General features: G+C 37.3%; 1 protein-coding gene across 5 annotated transcripts in view; it reads right to left on the minus strand.

Moving 5' to 3' along the window:
• AGMO (alkylglycerol monooxygenase) overlaps positions 1-26,695 on the minus strand; it is a 413,111-nt gene that overhangs the window by 210,325 nt on the left and 176,091 nt on the right. For 4 of the 5 annotated variants that reach the window (XR_011976493.1, XM_072650817.1, XM_072650818.1 and 1 more), the window contains exons 5-6: positions 18,652-18,747; positions 3,145-3,211 (exon numbers count right to left, since the gene is read on the minus strand). Coding sequence is in view for 4 of the 5 variants with exons in the window: in XM_072650817.1 (XP_072506918.1) it covers positions 3,145-3,211; positions 18,652-18,747 (163 nt within the window). In the remaining variant the exon portion in view is untranslated. The remainder of the gene's footprint in view (positions 1-3,144; positions 3,212-18,651; positions 18,748-26,695) is intronic. The other variant, XM_072650816.1, reaches the window with a different exon arrangement.

The raw sequence follows: 26,695 nt of genomic DNA on the forward strand, positions 1-26,695 counted from the left end.
GTAGCTTCTGGTTCTTTCAGTCAGAAGGTACAGATCTTTAAGTTGAGCTGATGTGTGTCTAGGCTAAAAGCAGGCTTTTTTTTTTTGTTTCCCATCATTTTTTTCTAATCAATCTTAATGTTTGTGAGTAATTTGCCCCAGATTAGCAAATGTAGTGCTGTACACTAAATCTCTCAAAGTTGTCCATTCCTTTTCTGTTCCACTTTTGTCAGTCATGTGTTGGTTCAGCTTTCCTCCAACTTAGTAAAGTATTCTCACTCAGAGAAATGCTCTAATCTGTTGACATTAAATTTTCTGATAATAGCCTTGCCTTGGGGCTAATGCATTTGTTGAATGTTAATGTTTAACTTGGAGAGGTTAAGTCTATGATTGGTGCAGCATTCTACACCATACAACACCTTTGCCATTCTTATATACTGTCTATCTCTTCTTAACAATGACATAGCTTATTAAGCATTAATGTTTACTGTAGGGCTGAAACTACAAGGTTTTATTGCATCTGGGTAAATGGAAGATGGTGTTTGGTGAGAATGTCATGAGATGGGAAAATCTTCAGTAGTAAATGACCACTGCAGTTATTTCTGACTCTGTTCCTCCCAAGCACTCCCTGCCATGTTAGATAGTCTGTGCCAACTCTAATAATAAATCACCCAGAATTAAGCTTGTCTTCTTTTGGAACATTAATGACAGGGGTCTCCAGGTCTTCATAATTTTTTCTACGACATCATCAGTGTTCATCATGATGGGAGCATATGTACTGATGATGGTTGCGTTGTGCTTTCTTGTAGGTGCCAATCACATTGTCATGAAGCTGTCCCCTGCTTTTGTGAGGCATATAAGTTTGTTGGCTGCTATGCATGCTACAGCTTCTTGGAGCCACAGGTGGGAACTTGGTGGCAGATGGACACTAAAGTTGGAGAGCAGCCCTGAAAAGGGCTCAGCAAACCCTCACACAAGAAATACTATTCTTCTCTGAACATCTGCACACTAGTATCCTAGCACTATGGCAATGCAGTCAAATAACTAAGCAGACAACTGGATGACTAGATAGATAGATAGATAGATAGATAGATAGATAGATAGATAGATAGATAGATAGATAGATAGATAGATAGATAGACAGACAGACAGACAGACAGACAGGTAGGTAGGTAGGTAGGTAGGTAGGTAAATAGATATGATAAAGAAAATATGTAGCAGATAAATAGTTCATTCATTAAATGTTTACTATATGTCCATTGTTTTTCAGTCTTTTCAGTCATGTCCAACTCTTCATGATCCCATGTAGAATTTCTTGGCATTCATACTGAAGTGATTTTCCATGTCTTTCTCCAGCACATTTAATCAGTGAAGAAACTGAAGCAAACAAGGTTAAGTTACTTACCCAGGGTCACATAGCTTGTAAGTCTGAGGCCAGATTTGAACTCAGGAAGATGTCCTTCTGATTTCAGACTCACCACGCCATCCACTGCACCCTCTGACTGCCCACTATATGTCAGACACTGATAAACGTTGGGTATACAAATAAAAGCAAAATATTCCTTATCCTCAAAGAGGTACAGAAGTCTAGAGAGTAAATGGAGATCGGAATGAAGGTAGCTTGAATTGGACACTGAAAGACATGGCTGATTCCACTTTCACATTTTTTTCTACTTTATGCATCTGATTTTGTGACGTATAATTCATTTTATCTTTCAGAAACTATGTGTTGTCATCTGTGAAAGAAAATGTGTCTTTTCTTCCCTTACTTCCATAATTTATCAAAGAATCAATGAATGACCCAGAGTTTGGAGAACTCATTAAGATATTGCCACCATAATGTCTTCTAACTCCAACTGCTAAATGATGAGAGTTCTCATGAAACAGAGACTGAGTTTCATTTTTTCATAATATGATTACTTTATCTGGTTAGTTATTAGTGATTTGATTTAAGAGGGCAGTGAGATGGGGGCAGTAGATAGGGCAGCACTGAACCTGAAGTCAAGAAGACTCATCTTTCTGAACTCACATCTAGCCTCTGACACTTACTATGTGTGTGATCCTGGGGAATCCACTTAAAAGTACTGACCTCAGTTTCCTCATCTGTAAAATGAGTCAGAGAAGGAAATGGCAAACCGTTCCAGTATCTTTGCCAAGAAAACCTTAAGTGGCATCACAAAGAGTCAGACACAACTGAAACAACTTATCAACAACAAATTTGTTACAATTAAAGTGTTTATATTAACATTACTAACAACCATCACAATGAGAGCAAGTATTTATAGAAATTTTAGATATGCAAAATGTTTTACGAACACTATCTCATTTGATCATCATAAGTCAACTCTCAGAGATAACTTCCAATATCATTCTAATTTAATAGATGAAGAAACTGAAATTATCTATTTGAATAAATATATGTATATATACACATACACACATACATATATATACATGTATGTGTATACATATATATGTATTTGAGGCTCAATTTCATCATCTGTTAAATTGGAGGATAGGTATCAGGTTAGGCTTCTTGCTCTACAAAGTCTCTGCCAGTTCTAAATCTATGATCCACTGAGACTTGAGAAAGTTCCTATTCCTAAACACTTTTCCCATTTGTTTCCTCAGGAGAAGAAAACTCACTTAATCTTAGCACTTAAGTGACTAGATAGCATTGGTAGCACAGAAGAAGTACAATAAAGCTGCTACCTCAATCGAATAAGTGAAACTGTTCAACATAAGAGCCATCTCACATGTTCACACATGGCTCAAATGGAACTGCCTGGTGGGAAAAGGGGTGCTGTGATGTGGCAGAGCATGCTGGTACCAGATTTCCCAGGTCATGCTCCCATCCATGTGTTAGCAGAACACCAAAAGGTTCTGTGTCAAGGCCATCACATGCCACTAGGAGAATCATTCTCAGGGCTACTTAATCCATTTCCCTCTTCACTTGGGCTGGTGAGATGCCAAGGAGGGGAAGATAAGCAGACAACCTCCTTACATGCCTTGGTATTAAGGTCAAGCCAGGCTCACAAGTCAGGATTGGGCTTCTTCTTCTCTGATACAATAGCTGAATTCCAATAAAATTCCACAAAGGACTTCCAGAAAAAGTGTGTGTCCAAGTTTAAAAAACAACAACACATAGATTCCATTCTCACTCACCATGGTGAACCCGATGATGGCTTGGGGTGTTGAGAATCAGTTCCAAAGGTCCAAGGTGTTCAATGACCTGTTTGAAAGCAGTGTTATTACCAAAAGAGAAGTCGGAAAAGCACTCTGAAAGTATAACTGTACATATGTAAATAAGGATGTCATCTCTGAAAATCCACTGGATTTAGTGCAACTTTAAAACTGGCAACACATTTGATGAAGATATTTATGTCTTTGCTAGAGTCATGACGTGGAAGACGGATTAGATTTGTTCTGTTTGATCCTCAAGGCAAGAAAGGGCATTAGTTGGCAGATGGAACAAGGCAAACTTGGGTTTTATGCAAAAAACAAAAATCTTCCTCCATTTAGAATTATCCCAAACTAGAATGAACTGCCTTGAGGGAAGAAGGAGGCTACTTTTTTCTGGGGCTGCTCAAAGAAAAGCATGTGATGTTATAAAAAAGAATGATGATGATGATAATCACTGTTTATATAGCAAAATTTCACAAAACAGGTTATGTAGATTAGCTGATTTGATCTTCACAAAGGTTTTCTTCATTGTATAAATGAGGAAACTGAGCCTGAGAAAAGTTAAGTGACTTGCCAGGGTCACACAACCAGCAAATGACTAAAGATGTGTTTCCTTCTACCTCTGAGTCCTCTGCATCCTCGCCCCCTTCACAATTCTGCTTCCTCCTTTCTGTGATGGCATCTGAAGGAGAATCTTGCTTAGGACAGGATAGGCTAGGTGGACATTGAGGTCCCTTCCCATTCTGATATCCTCAGATTTTACAAGTCAATATCGACATGTCACATAAAGGAATTGAACCGAATTATGCTATGAAAATTGCTGTTTGCATGAACTTCTCGCTGTGTTCATACATCAGAAATTTGTCTTATGCAAATTAATGATAACATTTACATTTTTCCCTTTCATGTAGCATTCGATCTATGATGTTTAAGTCAGATAAAAGTCCCCTGCATACTCCTTCAGTTCCCATTCCCATTAATTCCCTTAAACTTGCCAGGATATTATAAGTTTTTCATGCATTGCATCAAACCCCCAATTTTATTGCTAGTCAGTCACCCTCTATGATTCACTTGACAGAAAGTTGGTGATACAACATGACTATTATGGATATGTTTTGCATGATTACACATGTATCACCTATATCGAGTTACTTTCCTTTTCGATGGGGTGAGGTGGAGAGGGAGGAAGGGAGAGAATTTGGAATTCAAAGTTTTAAAACTAAACGTTAAAAAGTTGTTTTTATATGTAAATGGAGAAAATAAAATACTAAATAAATTTTAAAAATTTAAAATGAATCTTGATATATTGTGAAGGAAAAATGTTCATTTCCATTTTGAGCATTTGTGGTAAAGCATTCTGGTAAGGCAGGAAATTTTACTTCAAAGACTCTAGCATCATGATTGACAGCAACACTAACATCATAGAATAGAGATTCCTTTATGGCAGGGGCTATAGCTTGTTTCTACAGCACCTAGTACAAGGCTGGCACACTGGATGTGCTCAATTCATGATTGTTGATTGGGTCATCACTACCACTAGCATCAAATGTTCTTGCAAACTCAATGCTATACCAAGATTTGTAAGGTGTAGACTATCTTGCTTATCCTCCATTTGTAAAATGGAGATACGTAGAGAGGCTAAGATATTCTCTTATATCTTCAAGTGACCATATTTGGCAAGACTTGAATACATATCTCTTGATTCCCAGCTCAGTATTTTCCCCACTGTAGTACATATCTTCTCTACTTCCCATATCTATTTTAGGCACGGTTTAATAATAGAGATATTGTAAAGATGACTGAAATGATGAACTATTCTGTACTTAAAGGATCTGTGAATATGTTGGCATATGTCATCCCTCCATTAATGGACATCTCTATCATCGTGAGAATATTATATTCTCATAGATGGGAACAGAATTCTATAAAAGAATAGTTGCCAGAGAAGGAAGTTTGGATCTGGAAGTCACAGAAAAGATTAGTTAGATACATGAGATAAATGGATACATAAGATACATAGATACATAAGATTATCAACTTACATGCTCTTTCATGAAACAAACATAGTGTTTACTTTACTAAAGGACCCAAAGCAAAAATGTGGAAATAGATCATATGCAAGGTAGAACAAGGTAACTGTGTGTGGGTTGGGAAGGGGAAATGTCTAGCTGAAATGTGAATCACAGTTTGGCATTGTCCGGGGCTTGCTAGATACAGTGGTTTCATCAAGTTTGGATCCTCTTCTATTTTGCAAGGTCTTTCAAATATAGTGGACAATGATTTAGCAATCACATCTGTCAGTAATTTGATGGTCTGTCTTCAAGAGTTGGTGTGGTCAAAGGATTTATTGCTTTGTGACTAATCCCCCTGATGATGAACCTTTGATAAACAGACCACACTGGTCCTTGGATGACAAGCATACAGCGCATTCCCAGGCTCATATTTGAAGTCTTTATATCTTGTTTGACCCTGACAAAGGTTCCCCCAGTGCTCAATAACACAAAATTACTTCTGCCCCTAAGAGTAGACTAGTACAGAATGTTGAGAAGATCAAATGAGAAAATCACCACAAAAGTGTTTTGCCAACTGTAAAGTTCTGGTCATTACATAAGGTAATATCTGCCTCACTGAGCCAGACTAAATGTCATCTCACATTCTGAAGTTATAAAAAGAGCTCCTCCCTAACAGAATGTGAAGTGATTGGAAGCAGTCATTGGCGAGACACAGAATGAACCCTGTTTTCTAACATTCAACGGTAACTTGTGAATCACCAGCTATGTATGAAGTACCATGATCAGTGCTTGACACATAAAGAGCAATGGAGATCCAAGCCCTATTATCAATGAACTTCCATTGCACCACTCAGCCTTTCGATTCCTAAGAGAAAGGGATGATGGCTGAATGGATGGATGGATGAAATAAACTGGGCATATTTCACTAACCATTACACTGAAATATCAAATGTGAATCTTTACTGAACTAATCAATCTCTGGCAAAGGTTCAGATGGGCAAAAAGAAAATGATTTTATCCTTGTTTGCCCGTCCCCAGTCCAACATGTGTTCCAAAAACAAACAACAAAGGAGAAGGGGGTGGATGGAAGGAGGACATGGCCAACTGACTTCTTCCACCCAGATGTATTTCAGATGAGGAGAAGGGGTGTGTGTATTGCAGTCACAATGAAAGGAGCACTGGAGGCAAGTACATTCAGATGACTGCAGGCTGGGTTGGGGAGTGTTTTTTAAACATCTTAACCTTTCTTTACCCCAAAGAAAATCTTTACAATCATGAAGGATTAAACACTGGTGATACCAGACCTGGAAGCAGGAAGTTTTCTTCCTAGGCCAATTACAGTATAAAGCTCCACACCCTGATTATCTGGTCAGGTCTCCCTGCATCTTTAAGTCTGATAGGCCCCCTGGATGAGGAATGAGTCAGCACCTAAGCCCCTCACATTAGGGATCCTTCAAGCATAAAGTCTATCTTGTTTCAAGGTGAGATGTAGTTGCTAAATCAACACAATGGAATTTTAAGGAGGAAATTGAAGAGTCCTGGTAAATACGTCAGTTTGGCTAGGAAGTTCACCTTGCCATTTACCACTTTCTAGAAAATGAAAATTTGCATAATTCCTGCAGAGGTTATTTAGCCAAGGGAGTAGAGTGATAAGAGGATGGAGTCAAAAGATGTGGGTTCTCATCTCAGGTGCAGCTTACCTACCATTGGCCAAATCACTTGAATCCCCTAAACTTCAGTTTCCCTTTCAATAGAATGAGAGGGTCAGTTGTCTATCTCTAGAACAATGAGTTCTTAACATTTTATTGCATCATGGACTCCCCTGGCAGTCTGGCAAATTCTACTTTTAAATGTGTAAGATAAAATTCATAACATTAGAAGGAAGAGAATTGTATTGAAAAACAGTAATAAAAGTATAAAACACACCCACAAAAATCTATACACCTCAAGATAGGGACCCCAAAAGTTATATTTTCTGAGGTTCCTCCACTTCTAAACCCTAGGAAGTCTTTTAACACCATAGTGCTACTAAGTCTCTTTATGACTTTATAGATCCCTAGTTATGAAAAACAGATAAAAAGACAAAGACAGAGAAAGAGATAGACATAGGCACAGAGAGAAGGAAGAACAGAGGGAGAGATAAAAACAGAGAGGAAGAAAGGAAGATATGTATCAGCTGTGGGCCTGAATCCCTGTCACCTTCTTCACTCTTGCAGATAACAATGTGCCAGGTCCAGATATGCCTGGAATTTGGAATCATTTTAGAACATGTCTAGTTGGGAAGATATCCTAGACATCCCAGAGATCTATGCCCTCATTTTTAAAAATTGACCTTCAATTTAAGTCCATTTAAAAAACTGTTTTATTTATGAGTTCTAATCAATCCAGCCCAGTGCCTAGCACATAGTAGGTGCTCATTATATGTTTATTAAACTGAATTGAATCTGTCAATCATCATTTATTAAGTGCCTGGTATATGCTTAGCCCTGTGCCGAGTGCTGGAGATGAAAATCCAAAGAATGAATGGATCTCTACTTTCATTCAGTCAGTTACTTATATATTTCATAACTATTTAGACTGTGCAAGGTGCCTTATGCTAAACCCTGGGGCTTGCAAGAGACTTTCCTAAAATTATTTTTGTGATGTGCCTATGATTTCTACAATTAACATTCTGCCTCATTTTACCTAAAAGTTGATTTGATCTAGTTAGAAATAGAATATCTCTCTATGCCTGATTCCAATGATCTGACATGTATTAATAAAATCACATATTAGAAGAGAATGTTTTACTCTTGGCACATGAGAAAAGCCACAATATGTTTCCTTTCTTCTCCTCTCTTCCTACATCCCAGTAAAACCAAGATGAGAGCTCGAGACAGTCCCTCAAGTGGGCTACAGTGATGGAGAGGAATGGGGCAGTCCTCATTTCCCTATTTCAGGATGAAGAAGATGTGATTTTCTCTGACCACAAATGAAGCTTCCCTCAATCCAACAGCCTGGCCACTCCTCAAATGGACCTCACTTTACACTCTTGGTTTCTGCTCAAATTGTGATATGAATGAATGGATTATTGCTTGGAGGAATGCTATAAATTCACGGAAACGTTCTCTGATATGAATCAAAGTCAAACAAGACAGCAATAAATATAGCATTTATAATATATTTTTAAAACTAGAGACTGAACTCAGATTGATTTTAATGAAAACCCCTGGATTTGAACGATAGACAATGAAGCACATTTTCCTATGAGGTTAGAGCAGGAAAGAGAAAAGTGAAGCAGATAAGTGGTTGTTATTCACTTACTAGTGAATTACTATACAACACTGAATCTTTGCCTGGTATGTAGGAAATTACTGGAAGAATAGAAGATTTTCCTGAAAGCTGCAATGAGGATTCAACCTCAGCTTCTTTGCTGTTGTATGATCGCAGGCATCCATGTTATAGTCTTAAGTCTGTTATCATTAAGAGGAAGTTTTATATACTGTTATCTGCAGCGATAGGAGAGCCTTTTTTAAAAAATAAGACCACAAAGTCCTAAGGAAATGCTAAATATTGAGAAGGAACTTTTGTCACCACCAAAGAATGAACCCTTAATTTACAAAGGTCTTTACATGCTTTCTACAATACATTGGAATGAAATGAATGGAATGGAAACCATCCAGATGGTCGCAAGATTGTTAGAGAACATACCTTTCCTCTTGCTTCAGATAATTGTCCCTTATTTAATTGTCTGAAAATTGTGATGAAATCCATGGATATCATAAGCAGAGAAAAGTAATTTGAGTTCATTTTTGGAATTGGTTGACCCTAAAACAACAAACAGTTTCCTTTCCCAAATCTTAATCAATGTGGACATTTGAGGATAAATTTATCTTCTGGGCCATCTGGTAAGGAAATGTAAAAATAAAATCTTAATTGCATTCCCCACTAGAGCTGCCCAGTTAATTCATGACAACATGTCTTGGTGTTTTTACAGATGGCTACTGTGGCCATATTGACCATCTGATTACTCTATGGGGCAGTAGGGAAAGCAGACCTCCTTGGATAGGCCTTCATCTGTGGAGTTTCACACTTTGAAATCCTCTGTGAAGGCTGATTTATTCATTGCCAAATGTTTTCTTATCTGATTAGGCAGTTTTCTACTTCAGTAGGCATCTTATGTGGATGTAGTCAAATTTCCACGCTACAGAGTGAAAAAAAACAATATTTGTGATTTGAAAACAAAACAATCTAGAGGGGTCAGCCTGTTGGGATCATAAAGAGTGTCATAGGGAGCCTTGTTCTGATGAATCCCTACTAGAGACCTCAGGAGGGGAAGCCTAGCTTGAATGGAGCATGGAGCTGGGGAATGCTTATACATTAAACAAAGGAAGTGAGGAACTGTGTTAGTCATATATTATGTTGAAGCCTAGTCTTCATCATTTCTGGTTGCAACAACTGACAATGAGGGGATTAAAGGGGTGGGGTGGGAGTGGGATCTAGTTGTAATTTTAATTTAATACTCTTCAAATCTGCTTCCAAAAAGAGATGAGATTTGTCTTTAAGAAAACAACCTAAGCAATTACTGAATCTGAACTTTCAAGAAGACATGAAATCTATGTCACTTCTTTCTATATTTCTAATGAAAGGTACTGTTTGGTCCCTTTGTACAAAGACATGATGTTATCCTCATAAGGAATACAAGATATAGAAGTTCTGTTTGCTGATGAAGATAGACAGTTCAAGAGTACCTGCATTATGGAGACTTTCCTGGGGGCACTGAGATGTTAAGAAACTTACTCAGTGTCATATAATACTTACATGTCAAGAGGTGTCCTCTATTCACAAATTATGTCACACCAAGCCCACTAGCCCATGAGCAATGTGTTTCTGGAGCTTAGGAAAGAAATCAAAGTGAGAAATAGAGTTTGGGGAATGATTTGGCTCAAAGGTGATACTGACAGCCACTAGATCAAATTAGATCAATGGGGGGGAGAAGATAGAGGGAGCCAAGAGGAGGACTGAGGATAAAATTTTTCAGAATTTCACAATAGGGTACAAGATGGAGACAAGGAAGAAAGGAAAAACAAGAGAACTTAGTCACCTTACTATTACCAGGTTTATTTAAAGGAATGAGCCAGTGGTTTAGAGTGACAATACAGTTCTTTCTAGCAAGACAGACCTGGGTTTGAATCATGCCTCTGAGACTTTTTGCACAGTCAATGATTCACAATAGTCATTAAGCTTCTCTGACTTTCAATATCTTGAAACCAACCAATAGTTAACTGGTGTTTAATAAATGGTTATTAAATTTAATACATAACAGAGGATTTATCATGCCTATAAGCAGCCACTTCACAGGGATATGAAGATTAGGAACATTAATGTCCTTAGAGTGCTTTGCAACCTATTAAGAAGTATGAATATTAATAACAGGAGTCTTCTAGAATTGCCGCAAGCTTAAACTGAAGGAAAATCTATGAAATGCAATTTATAAATGTAATTACATTAACATATTACCCATTACACAAAAATTACCTGTTAGTTATTATATACATACCTCATTACATTAAGTCTTTGCCCCAGAAATACCTCTACTAGGTCTGTAGCCCAAGAGTCAAAGAAAAAGGAAAATAACTTACATATCCAAAACATTTATAGTCACTCTTTCTGTGGAAGCCAAGAATTGAAACTGAGAGGATCGTCAAAACTGGAAAAACATTGTATACAGCAAGAGCCATGTTATATAATGATCAACTGTGAATGACTTAGCTATTCTGAGCAGTAAAATGATACAAGACAATTCTCAAGGACTTATGAAAAATGCTCTCCATCTCCAGATAAAGAACTGATGGAGTCTGAACGCATATCAAATATACTTACAACAAAATTTCTTTATTATTCTTGTTTTGTTGTGTTTAATTGGATAGTGATTTCTTTAGCAATATGTTTTCCATGAGTTCATCAGATTGCTCGCCTTCTCAAAGGAAAAGGAAGGTAGAGAAGGAGAGAATTTGGAAGAAAAAATTTATAAAAATAAAAGTAATTTTTGACATATAATTGAGAAATATTTAATGAAACAAATAAAAATATATTGGAGTGAATTTTTTAAAGTGCCCATAATCTTTCCATTTGCCATAAGAAACTCTGCTTGGTTTCCACTTCATCATCACCCTCATCACACAGCATGTGTCAACATGAGTAGCCTATGTCCTTTCCTTTTTTAACTTCCATTTATGTATCATCTTCACTCATTAGACTGTAAAGTCCCTGAGGGCAGGAGGTGTGTTTATTTTTCTTACATGTATCTCCAATACTTAGTACATGTAGTTCTTGCTTGAACTAGCTGACTGAACAATTTCCTCTCAAAACACCACTCTGGCAGAGAAGTAGTACAGGCTTTAGAGCAGAGGATTCTAACCCTAAATAGAGCAGTGAGGAAGAACTAAATTCAAATCCTGCCTCAAATACATACAAGCTGTGTAATCTTGAGTCAGTCACCAATGCTCTTTCAGTTTCAGTTTTCTCATATTTAAAATGGATATAGAGCACTTGAGTTGTGAGGATTGAAAGGGACAATATATGGAATATCTCTTATGAACTTTAAAGGGCTATGAAAATATGAGCTATTCTTATTCTTGTAATTTCTATCATTAGAAATTATTCCCCTTCTCCCCTCTAGGCCTGAGCTCCCCTCACCTCCCTACCTTAATTCAGAGTTCAGATCATCTATTCCAAGCCACAGTCATTTCCATTGTTGTATGATCCAGTAGACTGTGAGTTCCATGAGGGTAAGTGTCTCTCCCTTGTGTCTTGCTTTGTTTTTAGAATTAGGCATTTGCTGATTGGTCAATATTTAATTTATCCTTATTTTGATTTTATGCTAAATGCATAAACACATATGTGTACATATGTGTGTATATGTGTGGATCCTTATTTTGAATTTGTTACATGCTTACATACATATACATATATTTATATATGTGTGTATATCTGTGGATCCTTTATCTTCATTTTGAACTTGTTATAAATATATGTATATACATAGATACATATATACCCACATATATGTGGGTATATATGTATGCATATGTGTATGTGTGTGTATGTATGTATGTATATCCCAACCCCCAATCATATATGCTCCTTGGAAGCAGAAACTTGTTTTCTCTTTACAACTCCTTCATCTAAGCACAATGCCTGGCACATAGTAGGTAGTTAAGAAATATCTGTTGAAATAAAATTAATTAAAAAGCAGCAAAGTAAGGCTCCATATGCACTAAGTATCTATTGGATACCCTTTTGAGATAGCAAATAAATGAAAATTAAAAAAACCTATAAAACTTTTCATCAGAAAATACTGTCACTCCAGAAATTATATTTATAATCCTACCCTTGAGCTCATCCAAAGGGAGAGATTTGGATGCACACTGGATAGTTTGGATGTAGACCTCATGAGAAAAAAGTGTAATGGTGATGGATCAGATGACAGGTGGCCAAGCAAGGGAGCCTTCTCTACTGATATTCTAGTTGCTGAAAGTATCACCCAGAAATCAACACAAACTGAATGAAAAAAAAATGATAAAGGATACCACAACATAAAAATTGACAACATAAAAATATCATTCAATATTTGAAAAATCAAATATCAATAATAAATAATTGAGTTTTCAGGTGTTTTTTCTTTCTTGTAAGTTTGTAGCACTGTGCTTTAGAAGTTATTGAATCATAAAAGCACTGACTGCATAATAAACCCTTAAAATAATATAATGAATATAATTGTGTCAATACAGGTCAAAGAGACTTTTGAAAAAATCTGACACTCATTTATTTTAAAAGCCTTGAAATCACAGGAATAAATTAATATTTCCTTACCATAATGAGTTGTATTTATATAAATCCAAAAGCAAACATATATAATGGAGAAAAATTAGAGGTCTTTCCAATGAGAATGGGGGTAAAACAAGGATGTCCATTACTAGCACTACTGTTTAGCATCATGGCTGAAATGCTAGGTGTAGTGATAAAGGGAAAAAAATGAGGGATAATAAGTTCACTAATGTACTTTTGGCCGAACTGTGACTTCATTCAGCCACACAATGGGATAGTATGGGATGTAACAACCAATGAACATGAAGAACACAAAGACTGAAGAGAAGTCTGGGAAAGCAGATGAGTACATGAATAGTGAAGTAAGCAGACCTTGGAAAATCATATTCACGAAGACCACAGCCTTGTAATTCAAAGACCAACAAAACAATTAGAAAACTGAAGAACTGGAAGAACTTAGCCCCAAAGAAGTGATATAAGACCATTTCTCTCTAGGTGTTTTCCAGAGTGGGAGCCTGGGGAGGGGGGTTTGGCTATAGGTTTGGAACTTTGCATATGATGCAGATGTTTCCATTTATATTGTCAGATTTGTTGCTGTTTTTGTATTTTTATGCTTAAAAGGTTTAATTCTCTGGATTCCTTATGAAATGCAAGTGATGTAAAAGCAAATTAAAGTTTAGAAATTAAGAAAACAAAAAGAAGCAAACTTCTCCAGAGCTCCCCTGGACCACAGTATCTCTACGGCTAAATGTGATCTGGACAGGATCTTTCTCTAATGGATGACATGGAAAACCAATGGTGTGGAAAATGTCTGAGTAACAAGTCTTTTAACTATAAGCAGAAATTAAAATGCAAGTTTGCTTGAAAATCTGTTAGGTAGCCATGTATAGCAACAGGAGATGCAAGCATTTGCTGCAATATGTTTTCTTGTTCTCTGTAAAAGTTTGTTTTTTGTTTGTTTCAGATGTGAGGTAATAGAAAGGTATGACCTATCCTAGTTGGAAGTATGGAAGTATTATTCTTCTTTCATTCTTATTTCCTACTGATTCAGTTATTTCCCTTAGTAGTCCATGCCCCTTTATCTTCTCTAAGCAAATTTTGTTATTAAGTAATCTAGTTATATAACCTGTTATTAATTATAGTACTAAAAATAAATTAATTTAGGCAGAATTATCATTTTTTAAAACTTCAAGTTTATTTTCAGCTAAACTGGAAGAAATATGTACTTGTAACTTTCATATTTTTTATAATTTATGTCTGTTGTAACAAGCTAGCCATGAAGAGTGAGTATCCCTCAAATGTTATTTTTATTTCTTTTAAAACTTTTGTAATTATGTGTACACACACAAACATACACATATACACATACAATAAAGAGAGAGAATCAGATAGACAAAAAGACAGACTGATGGTTTACCAAAACTTTTGTGCATTTTGCATTTATTTTGAATGGAATTTCTCTTTCAAGAAATGTTGGGGTTTTCAGCACATATTTAATTTGTATCTTGCTATTTTGCTAAAGAATTCATGAACTTCTGTGAATATGGGTGATTGAGGCATTGAATAAGTCATTATATAGTCACAGAGTCTGTAAAGAGTTGAAATTTGAGTCAGGAACACGAGTTTGAATCTCATCTCACACACTTGCTAGGTATATGAAACTGACCAAGAAACTTCACTTTCCTGAACCTCAACTTCTATGTTGGTAAATAACTACTTCCCAAGGATGCCTGCAGAGCAAATGAGATAATGCATTTAAAACACTATAAAATTTAAACTCTTTCTGTATGCACATATGAATTATTATTACTATTAATATCTTGCATTATTTTATGTAAATTTTCACTCCCTTATCAAAGTCTCACATGCATATCCACTGGAGAGGCAGCATGGTACAGCAGATGTAAAGGGCTGGCCTTCAGTCAATAGGCAGCCTATAAACAGTTCTCAACCGCCTACTACATGACAATCACCTTACATGAGCCTCATAGTCGGAAGAGCTGGTTTCAAATCTGCTTTTGACCCATAATGACTAAATGGAAAGAAATCCTTTAAGCTCTCGGTGCTCCAGTAACTCCCTAAGATTAAGTTACTTTGGAATTGTTGATCTGTATCCATTAAGGGACTTTCTGCTTGCATACTTCCCTTTATAAATGAACTCCTACATTTGGAGCCTTCTCTGCTTAAAAAAGGGGGAAAAAAGAAATATGTGTACATACATGTGCTATACGTTCAATGACAGTTGCCTTGTCATGATTGCAGTTCAAGTCCACTTATCGAGTAGACAAAATTCCAGCAAGTGAAACCACCTGGAACATACAGGGTGTTGAGGAATCAGTGAAAAAGATCTAGGAGCTGCCAAAAGTAGATTGGCTGTCAAAAAGTCATTGTCTCTATGGGTCATTAAAATATGGAGAGAGGATGGTGGCCACACAAAAATTTAAAAAAAAAATCTTCCTTGGACTTAGTGCTCTAAGATTCTTCCTTGGTTTGTAAGTACAACTATTCATAATCATCTACCAATTGGACTTAATTGCCATGGATATCATATGGCTTTTAGAGTGAGTTTCATTTCTTTTATTTTTTTTTCTTTTTTAATGGGTTTGGAAGCCCCTGGAGGGAGGAGCTGGTTACAAGCACCCAACGCAAAATAGTTGAAGATCTTATTCTTAGCTATGTTGTCACTGCTCTGCCTTTTCTTCTTTTGCTATTAATTTTAGCCCGTAAGCTATCTGCCACTGAGACAAGAAACCCTTAATCCCAGAGAAAATGCGCCAAGAAGTATGAGTATGGACCAAACCACTTTTTTGCTAGCTTTCTGCAGCTCTTGGATTTCTCCTCCAGGGCACAGTTTGTGGAAGCTTGAGAAGCTGTATTTTATGCCCTGAAGCTAGAAACAGTGAACAGAAAAATAAAAGGCAAGGAATAGAGCCCTAGGAAAAAAAGGAGTTAGAGGGGAAAGAGATGCTTTTAACTATTCCAAATTCTATTACAACTCTCCCCAAATCGGGAGGAGATCCTTGCTTCTTCACAAGTGCAGTTTGCTCACTTTTATTTCTCTGGACCTCAGTTAGCTTGCCTGTAAAATAAAGAGGTTGGATCTAATGACCCCTAAAATCCCCTACAACTCTAGTTCTATGGTCCAAGGATCCTGCGAGTGTGAAAAAATCACACCCCCTTTTCTTTACACTGGCGTAGAAGAGAAATGTTTTCAGCTAGTTATGCAGGATCAAAGAAGCAACACAGTCTACCCGTTAAGTCTCCCGAAATCCAGATACACTGAATGATTGTTGTTTGTTGGGGTGGTGGTTGTTTGAGCCTCATTCTTGGAGAGGACTATAACATCAGGGAGGTGAAAGGACCCTCACTTTCTCCTCCAGAGCCATCTGGGTCCAGTGGCAAGATATAGATCATAACAATGGGATATGGCCCCACTGAATGGGTAAACATAGGGAGAGAGATGTTAGTGGACAAGAAATCAACAAGATAAAACAAGAAAGTTGTCCCCTCAATCAATGCCTCCAATTGGATGAAGATTTCTGGGCATAGTGGTCACATTGCCCTCTGTGGAGGACAGTAAGGAGAGAAGGGATGTGCATCCATCTTTGATGACCCAAAAGGTCTTTATTTACTTCTTGTTTATCTTGAAATAACTAATTAATTTAAAGCTGTGTCTTGACTCTGAGTGTCTCTTCTCGTCATACTAGGTAGAAATCTTCATGACCTCCATCAGCAATTTCTCAGATTCAAAATGCTGACCACACTAGGAAATATTGAGATGAATATTTGAACATCCTCTTCAGTTAACAAAATTAAATCAAATAACCTAGAAAGAACCTCATTGTCAATGATATTGCCCAGGAGCAACTGACTGACTTGGAAGAATCCAAATGGTAATTTCAAGTGCCCTGTCATGATCCAGTCACAGCTACAGTTACAGAAGTGAATACTTCACAGTGTAGGTGTTTGGGTAGTTATAAGCAGAGTTCACTTTTTTTTTCATTGAATGAAGTAAGATTGTAAAGAGGCTATCATGAAATGAGATTCAATGGCCTTTGGAATCTCGGGAAGAAAATAAAGACAAATGAGAGATTTCTGTGACAATTAAAAGATAACCAAATAAAGAACAAAATTAAGCAAACATTTTTGGGAGCTTAGAAAAGAGCAAACTAGGAAAGAGAATAAAGATTCTAGGGAATAACAAAAAGAATTCAGGATAGGCAGTTAGGAAGATAGGGTTCCAATCCTTCCCCAGTCACCTATTAGCTCTGTGACTAAGAACAAATTATTTTTCCTCCCTGATGCTCCATTTCCTCATGTTGTTACTGGGGATAATAATAATCACAGAGCTGTTATGAGGACAAAATCAAATATAAATCCACATTATTAATGTTAAGTGCTACATCAATTTCAATCATCATTAAGATTCCTTCCTCAAGGTGATTTATTGCAGCCTGATTTATGAAAAAAAAAATGAATCCTATATAGAAGATAAAGTCAACAGACCATTCAGAACAAAATCTTATCTATTCATGTGCAGAGCACCTGACCTGGAGTCAAGAAATCATGAGCTCAACTCTTGTCTCGCAAACTCACTATCTGTGGGACCCTGGGCAAGTCACTTCACCCTGTTTGCCTCAGTTTCCTCATCTGTAAAATGAGCTGGAGAAAGAAATGGCAAACCACTCCAGTATCTTTGCGAAGGAAGTTCCAAATAGGGTCACAAAGAGTCCAGACACGACTAAAATGACTAAACAACAACTGATACTCTCATTTTTTTGCCACAATTGCATTTTTACCTGTGCTGCAGCTAGAATTACTGACAAGTGCAGTGATTGAAGAGTTTGAGAGCTTTACAGGCACTATGAAGATCATCTTGTCTGAGCTCATATTGTTAAATAAACGGTGTACTTGTCAGAGGAATTCTCACTGAATCATCAAATTTTGTTTCTCTAATAAATAACAAGTGTGAAGAGGCACCTGTGTATAAAAGGTGAAAGTCTGTAGTCATTTTATTTGTCATTTTGATGGCCCTAGTTCAGGGGATTTTCACTTCTATACCAAGCATTACTGATAGTAGAGTTTCACCAACTCATCCCAAGGTAAAGGACTAGGATTACATTTTTTTACATATGTTAGTTCAGAAGTCACTCTTCTGACGCATATAATGTTTTTATGATCCCCACTAATAAGTTGGAATATTGTTCATTAAGAACACAAAAAGAAAATTCTAAAATCTTCATAATACCACAATTGGAATGCTTCCAATTGTCTGCTTACCATTTCTCAAATTATCAGGCCTTTTGATTAAAGGTATCATGCTAGATCACAAGGTACTTCTATTTGAAATGTCTATCTCTAGAACTAAAGGAATCTCACCACACTTAATAAGCTACAGTACAACACACGCTCATATTAAAAGCTGGTATTAAAATGTTTTGATACTTTATAGTTCAAAAATGGTTTTATGTAATTGGGACCAACTGGCCTCATTGCTTCTTATAAACTTAGCAATATATATTCTGCAAGGGAAATAAAAATGAACAGCTGTTTTTCCTTAAAGAAAGCAGACAAAGATTTTTCTTACACAATAAATCAGTTGCTAGCAGATTTCCAGGACATTGCCTCAGGCCAGCTGTTTAGGTAGAGGATTTAAAATGGTATTTACCTCAGTGTGTATCCAAAACTGGTAGAGAAGGTTGAACTGGAGATGGACGGCATACACTGGAGGAGGGATGATGAGTGCCAGGGGACAATAAAAGATCTGACCAAGAATAAGAAAAAGACAGTTACAAAAAATCATAGAGAGTGGAGTGGAAATAAACATGAAGAAATATCAGTGACTCCACAGTCTGAATGTACGTTTCAGGCATCTATGGGTAAAAAAAAAAAATCTTGTACATTTCTTAGCCATTTGGACTTCATGTTATTCAGTAATGAGGTTAAAGCTATGCAGAAAACTCCGTCTGCTGACAGGCTTTTAAAGAATTGAATCCTGTGTGTTGACATAGCACACTCCCTATGTTAGCCTGTTAACCTTGGGAAGCTGAAAACATGCTTCTTTTGCAGAGGGAGGTTTCCTCTAGATGTTCTTTTTCTTCAAAGACAGGTAGGTGGATAGATAGGGAACTTACCTAGATAGACAAAGGGAATCTCATAGTAAACTGCATAATAGTTACATGTTGATTGAATGATTGAGAACCAATAGAGAGCCAGGAAACTGTACAGACCTCTCATTTACAGAGTGTAAATTGAAGACCCCAAAAGTTCAGAGGTCTGTCCAGGGTTCTACAAGCAATGTGTGGCTGAGCTTGGATTGGAACCCAGCTCCTCTCATTCCCAAGCCAGATTCAGAGTAATAAAAGTTAAATTCCATTTTTTCTATCTTATTCTACTTGTTCAAGTGAGAGAGTCACAGAGTCTAACTTCAAATTCTAGCACAGGGCTTTCTCTCTCCGTCTCTCTGTCTCTCTGTCTCTCTGTCTCTCTGTCTCTCTGTCTCTCTGTCTCTCTCTCTCTCTCTCTCTCTCTCTCTGTCTCTCTGTCTCTGTCTCTCTCTCTCTGTCTCTGTCTCTCTCTCTCTCTCTCTCTCTCTCTCTCTCTCTCTCTCTCTCTCTCTCTCTCTCTCTCTCTCTCTCTCTCTGTCTCTCTCTCTCTCTCTCCCCTTTTCCCCACTCTTTGCCTACTCCTTGCTCCCTCTGTCCTTCCATTGTGCATGTGGATGTACACCCTGAATGGGGGTGCCTGTTCATAGACATGCCTATGGAAAGAGGGACAAGGGCAAAGTAATGTGGTATACAGAGAACAGGATTTGAATTCAAAGGGTCTACATTCAAATCTCTGCGTTGATAGTGATATAAGTCACTTCCTCTCTTTAAAGTTCAGGTTTCTCATCCATAAAGAGGGGGAATTAGATTAGATGAGATCTAAGATGCCTTCAGTTCTAAATCTCTGATATATGAATAAGGACAGATGAATCCAAACGGAAAGGGAACAGCTTTTTGTATTTCAAATGACTCCTTTCAGAGAATGACTCGATCCAGATGATCATCACCTATGATGTCACTGATCATTTTCCCAAACAAAGAAGAAACAATCACCATCACCTATAAAAACCACCAGGGAAAAGCAAACCCAGTGCCAACAACAAACAATCTCAAAAGAGTGTGGAGAATGGTGGCATGCTAGTGGAAGCAAACTCTTCACAGGCTCTATTTTCTAACAGACGGAAACGCTTCTGCCTTTAGGAAAACAACTTCTGCTCTGACCACAGGGCTGGTTTGCATCCACAAGTAAACAGAAGCTAATGTTTTCTTCTAATTACTTTGATCCTTCTAGAATGACTGTATGTTTGGCAGGAAATATTTTATTAAGTGAAAAACTCCATAGGACCAGGAGAGGAAGAAACAGCATGACTTCCACTTTCCAAGTTTGTGCTCCTATTTCAGAAAACCCTGAAATGTGCAAAACTGATTTTTGAGGTTACTTCTGCCTTGGAGAAATAAATACCTTTGAACTTGTTTAAAGCTATTTGTCTACAATTAGGCAAAATGTCATTTCAAGGATTTCCTGTAATTCTCCATTTTTTTTACCTAAGAATAGGTTGATTTATGTGCCTCTTTTCTTTTTCCATCTTCATTGATGTCCTCAAGAATTCCATGAAGGCAAAGACCATTTCTTATACAAACTTTATATCTCCCTTGGCTCTGAGCAGAGGACACAGAGCACAGGAGGCAAACTATCTAAATGTTGTCAACTTAGTTTGTATTTATTGTATCCCCTGCATCATCATATAAAAAACTCAAGTCATTTCTTTGGCCTGTGGCCACCCCAAAAGACATTTGGCCAAATCATTTTATGTAGTTTCCATTAACACACAATAAATATGGGAAGTCCTTAGATGATTTGATCCCTCCTTGAAGAACAGATTGCATCTCCAGAGACAACTGAGTTGGCTAATGTGGCTAAAGTCTGATGCCATCAGAAGAAAAAAAGGTGGAAAAAAGTTTCAAATTTATATAACTGCGTCAGTTCCTCGGTCTACAGCAGTGAAGTCATTCTTTGAGACTCCCTTTGGGGTATATTTATAGTACATTTAAAATAGACTAAATTAATTAATTAACTTGGCTAACATGAGTGCCATAGAATCATTCACTTTCATGAAATCTTGCCAAATATGAAATCCAAATCCTTAATTTCACTCATAGGAAAGAGAACTAAAGGATGGTCAAGTGCATGAAGATGGCCTGAGTGTCTCAAAGAGTCTAATACTTTTCTAGATGCCAAATCAAGTCTGGAAGATAACATAAAAGGATACTACCCACTAGACTATCTTGTCATCCAACCAAATTCTTTTGTCTCTTGAAAAATATTTTAAAATCCCCATCACCTATTTTTACTTTTAAAGAGAAAGAGTATTATTTTTCTGCTGTGCCCACATAAAGCGCAGCATAGTTGGGGATGTAATCACTAAGCTCAGGATTAGGAAAGGGCTTCTGATAAGATCCTAACTAGATACCTCATTATAGTTCAGAAGGGACTCTGCCTCTGCTAGAACCACACAGCCTCTGTCAAGTTCTTCACAACTGGAAAAGACCTGGAATTTCTTTTGGAAATGTGTTGGGTGTCCACCATTTTGAAGAGCATCCTAGCTACATTTAAAGAAGCTCGTTAGAGAAGTTTGGATACCAGGTGATGGATTTTTTTTTTTTTTTTTTGCAGAAGGAAGATCAAAAACTAAGAAAGTCTGTGTACTAAGATATAGAGTCTCCATGATCTAGACTAGTGAGTGGAACCTTCATATGAATCCGATCAAGGATCTTTGAAGTGATTGAAATAGAACAAGAATAATGGTAAGAAATTCTTTGCATATGGAATAGGTTACTCAGTGTGATTTCTTGTGTATTGTGGATACTTAAATTAGACAGAGACATATTGATTGAGAGTTATCAGTGGCCTTAGGGGTCATAAGACCCAACACTCTTATTTTCTAGTTAAGGAAAATGTAGCCCAGAGATAAAAAGTAATCTACTATGACACAAACAACAAGTGGAAGAGCCAGGATTTAAACCCATTTCCTCTGATTACAAACTCCAGGCCCTTTCCTAGTGCCATCTTGCCTCCTATATTTATTTTCTATTGTTGTTGTTGGGTCATTCAATGTGACCCCATGGACAAAGTCCATGGGATTTTCTTCACAAAGATACTGGGGTTTGCAATTTCCTTCTTTAGTGTATTCCTATTTTATAGGTAAGGAACTGAGGTAAATAAGAATTAAGTGACTGGTCTGCTATCACATAGTTAGTAAGTGTCTGAAGGTAGATTTGAACTTAGATCTTCCTGACTCCACACCTGGAGCCTATTGCACAGCCCAGCTGCCCATACAAAAAAAAAAGTTGCCTTCGGTTTGTGCCCATCTTTTCATGTTTCAGTATGGGGTTTTCTTCACAAAGATACTAGAACAGTTCACCATCTCCTGTTCCAATGGATTAAAGCAAACAGAGGTTAAGTGACTTGCCCAGAGTCACATTGCTAGTGAGTGTCTGAGGCTGGATTTGAATTCAAGTCTTCCTAACTCCAGGTCCCCTGCCCTATCCATTGAGGAATTTAGCTACCTATTAGGAATTTTAAATCTGTGTCATTTTGTTTCTTTGCCAAGGTGGACTCTCAGCTAGTCTGTGGATACCACTTGTGTGGTCTATGGTAGAATATAACTCATTTAGAACTTTAATGGTGACTGAAGAAGGGGAAGAAGAGAAAGGAATGAGCATTTCTATAGCACCAATTATGTTCAGGCACTATGCTAAGTGTTGTATAAAAGTTATCGTTTGATCAAGATGGGGGAAATGCTTTAAAGAGCCTCACCCTAGTCCATGAAAAGAATCTGTCTCCTGCTGCTCCCAAGGAGATTCACAGAGGTTTGTTTGGTTACTTTGTTTTGTTTTTGTCTTTGTTTTCTTTTCTTAAATATGACAAGAGGTATGAGGATGGAATTGCCAGGCATGATCATACACCATGGCCTATAGGTATTTCTTTTCTTCGTTCATGACTGTTTTGTTTTTCAGTACCATAAGCAATGTGAATTTAAGCCACAGGTTTATATATCCACCAGGCTACAAGTCCTTTAAACCCCATGAATATAGAGCAATAGAACCTTCCCTCCTAACTGTGCTGCAGTAGAAGAATGAGATATGCTTGTGTCTAACCCTGAATCTCTCTGTTCTGGAACAATCACAACATACTGGGTTGTAGAGAGAAGTGAATTGACTGGACTCTTGTAGCTTTCCTAATGTTTGTGGAAGGGGAAGAGGAAGGATGGCCCAACACTCATAACAGGAAAATAATAGGTGCTAAAACCAATACCTTCAGACAGTATAACATTGTCTAAAGGCTCAAGAATCACTTAGGGGGTCTAGCCAACACATAGCAGATCTCATTTTATACTTGTTAAGTCATTTGTGGGATTTTTGGCGGGAGAAGGGGAGACAGTGTTGGGAAGGGTTATGGTCAGGCCTAGCCTTGAGAATGTTTTCCAAGATGAGAGAATGAGTATAGTCAGGAAGTAGTAAGTAGTCAATATTAACCCTGAATGCGTTGTGTGATCATATATATGGAGATTCAGAAATGGGAAAGGACTTTGGGGGATGGGATGGAGTGACATGTCAATCCATCAAAGGAGAAAATGAGATGTGGGGAAGGTATGCTGTCACCGAGATATTGATACACACAGGTGGAGTGTGCCCAGAAGCTGATATAACATAACTGATCACTAAAGCTATACTACTTTAAAAAAGTATAAGGACAATTCTCAGTATCTACATATGACTCTTTCACTCTAGTGGCCATGATGTGGGGGAAGAAGCTATTAATCAACTAGTTTATTTGTTTTCTCATTTACTAAGCAAATCACCATGTCATTGGCAAATAGAAATAATTCTGTCTCCTTCTGCCCAGTGATAATGTATTAAAATTTCTCTCTCTTACCTTATTGATATACTTCACATTTTTAGTAGTAATTGAAATAATAGTGGTGAAGACAGGTATCTGTGATGTATCCCTAAGCTTATTAGTCCATTTTTTTCATATATAGATATAGACATACATATGTACATATACATATATAAAGTATTTTAAAAGGGTTTCCAAAACTGTTCTTTTCAGTATGTTTTTTAATATGATTACTACAGGTGTTCTCCTAAGTTTCCCTCCTATTATGGAGCCTGAATATACTCATTTTGAGTTAAATAACCAACACTCTCTATGAGAGAACATGCCCTGGGACAACAGACACCCCTAGGGCAGTATTCTGTTCACCAGGATTCATGCTCACTAACCCCCAGGACCCACCTCGGCTACCAGCTCCAAGTTGGCAGCTGTTGTATTCCTATCCAGTCATAAGAGCTAACAATCTGGATCCTTTAATGTTGGAAAAGGGCTTTGCATATGTTAGCTCCTTCATTTCCAGCTGCAGTCCTATTATTCTCACTTTACACACACACACACTTGGGTGTTGATGTGCCTCTGTACTTACTTTTCTTGGGTCTATTTAGTTACCCATTTTCTTATTTGAAATAAGGGGGGGACATGGACATCCTGGAGAGATCTCCTAACTATTAAATTGGTGAATTCTTCATGGCATGCAGAAATCTATACGAAATGGAATATATTTATCCTAATAAAGAATTTATTTTCTAATGAGGGACATAGATAGATAGATAGATAGATAGATAGATAGATAGATAGATAGATAGATAGATAGATAGATAGATAGATAGATAGATAGATAGGATAGATAGATAGATAGATAGATAGACAGATAGATGGATAGATGATAGATAGACAGACAGATAAATAGATAGACAGACAAAGAGACAGACAAAGAGACAGATAGATAGACGGATAGGTGGATAGATAGATGCAGGATGGATTGATATGATATGATATGACATAATATGGTATGACGAGATGAGATGATATATATATATATAGGGTTAGATGGAATAAGCCTAATAAAGAGAGGGCAATTAGGGAGGAGGAACTAGAGTTTGGAGGATATTTGAGAGTTACATTAAATGGGCAATCTTTATTTAATCTAGTTTGCAGAACACTCACATTTTAGTTTAAAGAGTCCACCTAACATTGGTCTTTTAATATCAACTATTATTATTTTTAACATTAAATTATCAACTTAATACCACAGTAATTTGAACAAAAAAAACCACTTCCTTCTTGCATTCCAGCCATCACAGGTAAAAATAAAAGCTTTCTGAGCATAAATTACCTTTTCCTTTGATAGTTACACTTTCCTTTTGAAGACACAGCCAATTTATGATTTATTCCAAGGTGAATTGCTGCCTTAGTAACTACCAAGTTCCATGACTTGCTTATCATTCCACATAAAGAGAGCTTGAAAGTGTGCAGAGGATAAGAAGGATGGAAGAGTCTCTGAAAGCTCACTGTTTTCTGGTCTAGAGGGAGATTCAAGTCTAACCCGCCAGGGACCTATCACAAGATGGACTCCCTTTACTCAACAAAATTGTAAATCGACTTTGAGGACTCAGGAACCTTGCTGTCACTAAGCTGGAATACTTAAAATGTACAAACTCCTCCATTCATTCAGCAGCCAAGACAGGCTTTGATGCCTTCACCCTTTAATAAGGGAGAGTGTGAACTTTGAGCTGTAGGAAACTCTGGAGGTCACTGAGTCTAACCCCTTCCATTCCATAGATGAGGAACCTGATGCCCACAAGAGGAAAAATTACTTTCTTAGTGTGATGTAGCTAGTGACTGGTCGGATGTCAGCACTCTATCCATGTGGCCGCACTATCTCTCTTTGGTTCCAGCCCCTACAGGGAGCTAGGTCAGCTCTTTCCTTAGCCAACCCACTTAGCTCAAATCTGGCACACCAAAAAGGGATGTGATCTGCTAAGGCCAAAGATGGAACAGGGAAAAGCCAGCTCCCAGGAATCAAGCAATGCGTAAATAGGTTTTGCTCTGGTTGAACCATTAGACTGGGAGCTTCTCAGGGACTATCTTTTGCCTTTTTTGTATCTCTGAAGCTTAGCATTGTGACTTACACATTATAGGTCCTTAAAAAGCACTGACCGACCAACCCAGAGTCCTCTGTCCCATCATTTATACTTTAGGAGGCTCAATATGAAATAGTCCTTCCCTAGGATGGACTAGCAGATTGGCTTGGGAGAACCACTGACTCTTCTGAGTCATTTCTCTCATCTGTAAAACAGGGAAAAGAATATATTTATTACTAACTTAAGATTTATGGCAACAAAAGATTATGTAAACTGGATGGTGCTATACAAATGTGAGTGGCTATTATTATTTTAATGAAATGTTGCATTTATGTATCCACATAAATCCTTATATGTGCCAGCTTCTATACATAAATTTACATTGTTCAGTCATTTCTCAGTCATGTCCAACTCTCTGTGACGCTATGTGGGGTTATCTTGGCAAAGATACTGACGTGGGTTACCATTTCCTTCTCCATTTCATTTTATAGATGAAGAAACTCAAACACAGGGTTAAGTGACTTTTCCAGAATCACACAGCTAGTAAGTGTCGGAGTAAGATGTCTTCCTGACTCTAAACCCAGGGCTCTGTAAGATCTGAGTTTAAATTTTATATCAAACACCTGCCAACTCTAAGATCCTGTAGAAATCATTAACTCTCTATGTCTCAGTTTCTTCATCTGT

This window comes from Notamacropus eugenii, chromosome 3 (assembly GCF_028372415.1).
Source record: "Notamacropus eugenii isolate mMacEug1 chromosome 3, mMacEug1.pri_v2, whole genome shotgun sequence".
NCBI classification, from domain to species: Eukaryota; Metazoa; Chordata; class Mammalia; order Diprotodontia; family Macropodidae; genus Notamacropus; species Notamacropus eugenii.